At 39.0% G+C, this 3,017-nt stretch overlaps 1 protein-coding gene and 1 long non-coding RNA gene across 2 annotated transcripts; both read left to right on the top strand.

Moving 5' to 3' along the window:
• The first annotated feature begins 280 nt into the window (after positions 1 to 280).
• LOC124325964 lies at positions 281 to 920 on the top strand. Its single transcript, XR_006915470.1, has 2 exons — positions 281 to 447; positions 512 to 920. It is a non-coding gene; the product is annotated as an uncharacterized LOC124325964 (long non-coding RNA).
• A 584-nt stretch (positions 921 to 1,504) lies between these two features.
• LOC124326891 lies at positions 1,505 to 3,017 on the top strand. The gene is made up of 4 exons (XM_046785609.1): positions 1,505 to 1,846; positions 1,917 to 2,318; positions 2,378 to 2,694; positions 2,765 to 3,017. Exons 1-3 carry the CDS (start codon positions 1,723 to 1,725, stop codon positions 2,638 to 2,640), a joined length of 789 nt encoding a protein of 262 aa, XP_046641565.1. The 5' UTR covers positions 1,505 to 1,722; the 3' UTR covers positions 2,641 to 2,694; positions 2,765 to 3,017.

Genomic DNA, 3,017 nt, shown 5'->3' with positions numbered 1-3,017 from the left:
TTATAGTTAAGATCAAAGGGAATATGTTCATGGGATTATAGACGGAAAGGCAACTCTTCCGGAAGGCAAGTCCAAAAAGGCAATTGCCTTTTTGGTAAAGCCAGTTGCCTTTTTGGTTGGCTCTGAAAAGAACCGAGTGGGCCTAGAGCTGGCGATTATTCATGCGAAATATCGATAGATCTGACTCGGCGATATATCTGGCCTAACATCGGAAGATATCGAATATCGATATTTTGTGATATTTGTTAATATCGTATTTAATCAAAATGGCAACGTGTGCTTTGCCGCCGAACTTTCTTAGCCTTATATATTATATGTCTTTGTTTCTTTCATCTGTCAATTGATGGGAATGGAAAATTTAACAATTGGAGTCGATGTAGTAATACTAAAAATGACTTTTATCAGTATGTGGTTTTCAGTTGCAGTGTTCAGGAATTGCAGATTTCAGTAAGTAAAAAATGAAATTTTTTAAGTTCTGTTTCGTACATGCAATCAATAGTTTTATTGTTAGGTGTTTTAGAAAAACTGTGTGCCAAGAAATGAGAGGCAGTCCTGTTTGGAATCACTTTCAAAAAGTGAGGAAATGTGTTTGTGACGGACGGAGTGATGATACCCCTATAGTCTATGTTGTAAAAAAGATATTTTGTATACCAGCTACCTCTGTGCCTTCGGAGCAGATATTTTCGAAGGCTGGACTTCTTATTTCTAAACAAAGGAACGGTTTAAAGCCCTCAAATGTTGATATGCTGATTTTTTTTAACAAAAATGTTTAAGTTTTGATTTCTTTTCGTTTCCGTTCCATTTCAATGTTGAGGAAATATTTCTGCCATTTTATATTTTTGTCACCTGACACAGTTTGTTTTTCATTCCTTAGCCAAATTTGACGAAAATACAATTCCTACAAGGCTACATACCTATTACCTGCATGTATTTTTAATTAGCATTTTTTGTATCATGGCAATGTTGCATATCGAAAATATCGATGAATCAGAAAACACCGATTTTTTTAATGATATATCGAAAAACGATATTTGATATAAATCGCCAGCTCTAAGTGGGCTGAGATTCAGCAGACATCCGTCTCGTGGCAGCTCTCAGTGAAGAATGGTACCTCTTGGCCTACCAGAGGGCCTTAGGCTCCACCCAGTGGTGGGCCGAGATAACTACAACGCCATCTGCACGGCTATCTTTAGGCTCCGCCTAATTGTGGGCCGAGATTGGGGTGGGCGAGATTCAGTCAGGTGGGCCGAGATTCGGGTTCACCCCAATCTCGGCCCACAATTAGGCGGAGCCTAAAGATAGCCGTACTCTCCACGTACGTACGGGCATGTCCGTACCAAAAACCGTCGCATTTCTAGCCTTCTCATTGGCTCACAGGCCTCAGATCTCAGATGGACAGTCCCTCAGCAGCCAGCATCGCATTGCAGTCGGCAATTGTTTTTTTGTTTTGTTTTCTTTCTCGGTTGTTAATGGCCGCCTGCTTTCATGAAAAATGGATGGAAACGTCAGTTTTTAAAAAAGGGGCTTACTGCTCGCGAGTTAAAAAGAAATGCACACAGAAGAGAAATAACTAAAATAAGAAAGGAAGATCAAGCTAAAGCTAAAGCCCAAGGTGAACCCTCGTCAAGACCTCGTTGTTTGGGTGCTTTGCGTTCACCAGAAAATAGTGAATCTACAAAAAGGAATAAAACAGCTTAATAATTAGCTACAAAGACACCTCACATGGATAATCCTGATAATAGTGTGAGTTCTCCTTCTGCAAATGTGTTCTCAACTGCATTGGAAAGTGATATTACCCAACTTGATGATAGGTTTGATGTTTCCCGTCAAGAAAAGCTTGCACAAAGTGAGTTTTAAGTGATCTTATTTGTTATCCCTCGTATTCTTTTTAAATTTGTTTTCTTTCTTGTGCACAGGTGGTGAACAATTGTTGAAAATGATTGTTGATGTAGCAACTATTTTTAATGATATTCCTTCAAGCTGCTACCCAGAAAATGAAAACGCAAAGGGTGCTTCTTCTGCAGAAAGAATGGAAAACATGGATTCTTTGTGGGAGGGAGTCCGAGAATCTGTTTACAACAGTTTCCTTTCAAAGCAGGCTTATCCATTGGTAATTCAGTGTGATAACTGCTCGCAGTCACTTTCTGGAGAGAGAGCTACCAGGTGTTTGACATGCAAAAAACATTATTGTGGAGACTGTGATTTTTCCTTTCATGCCCAGCAACCATTTCATAATCGATGGTTAGTTTCCAGCGATAGTTGGTACTCCTTGAAAACGATGGAATTTGTGGATTCCACTGGGAAACTCGTAGAGAAAGGTACAACAGTATTTTCTTATCTTATTGCTTTTAAATTATTATTTATTATTTTGTTTCAGATGTTTTAGTCCCCTGTTTCAAACCCCATCAATGTACTTTGTGTGGTTCACCTGCTGTACAAATTGAATCAGGATCTCGTTCTCGTGTAGTTATCGTCGTCACTTCAGAAGGGCGTTTTGAATGCAAGTCATCTGTATTCTCATGCCTGGAATGTCACGCCAAAGTTGATGCAACTATTCACGAACATGTCCAATCCAATTTAATGCCAGGGAATCCAAAGGCTCTCAACTACTTGGCTTTATTAACAACCGCTCTGCATTAACTCTCACCCATGCTGACGTGTTAGTAGGAATCTTCCCTTGGAATAAGCCAGAAAGTATAACAAACACAAATCCTGACATTCGGGCATTTATTTTGACTTCATCAATTTTATTTTCAATTTCAAGTTAGTTTCATGGAGAAATTCAATATTGTTGACACATGGAAGCTATTGCAGCGGTCCCAGGAGGAAATAGTGCAGTCGGAAAAGGAAATGACGCAATTTATGAAATCGTTGTACGACATGCGAATCAAATTGCAAGAGGATAGACAGATGTATCTTCAAGCTTTGTCTGGATCATCATTGCAACAACTTGAATTATGAGTTCATCAGAAGATGAGGACGATTTTGTATGTTGTCATTGTAAACCCAATAAATTA

The sequence above is a fragment of the Daphnia pulicaria genome, chromosome 2 (genome assembly GCF_021234035.1).
Source record: "Daphnia pulicaria isolate SC F1-1A chromosome 2, SC_F0-13Bv2, whole genome shotgun sequence".
NCBI classification, from domain to species: domain Eukaryota; kingdom Metazoa; phylum Arthropoda; class Branchiopoda; order Diplostraca; family Daphniidae; genus Daphnia; species Daphnia pulicaria.
Note: the sequence above shows the minus strand (reverse complement) of the source record. Positions and strands in the feature narration are given on the sequence as shown.

Bases quoted from the DNA above. Each gene is read 5' to 3' on its own strand.
- LOC124326891 (XM_046785609.1), top strand. From the start codon at position 1,723: ATGGATAATCCTGATAATAGTGTGAGTTCTCCTTCTGCAAATGTGTTC. The intron at 1,847-1,916 runs GTGAGTTTTAAG...TCTTGTGCACAG, and splicing joins TCAAGAAAAGCTTGCACAAA to GTGGTGAACAATTGTTGAAA. The intron at 2,319-2,377 runs GTACAACAGTAT...ATTTTGTTTCAG, and splicing joins TGGGAAACTCGTAGAGAAAG to ATGTTTTAGTCCCCTGTTTC.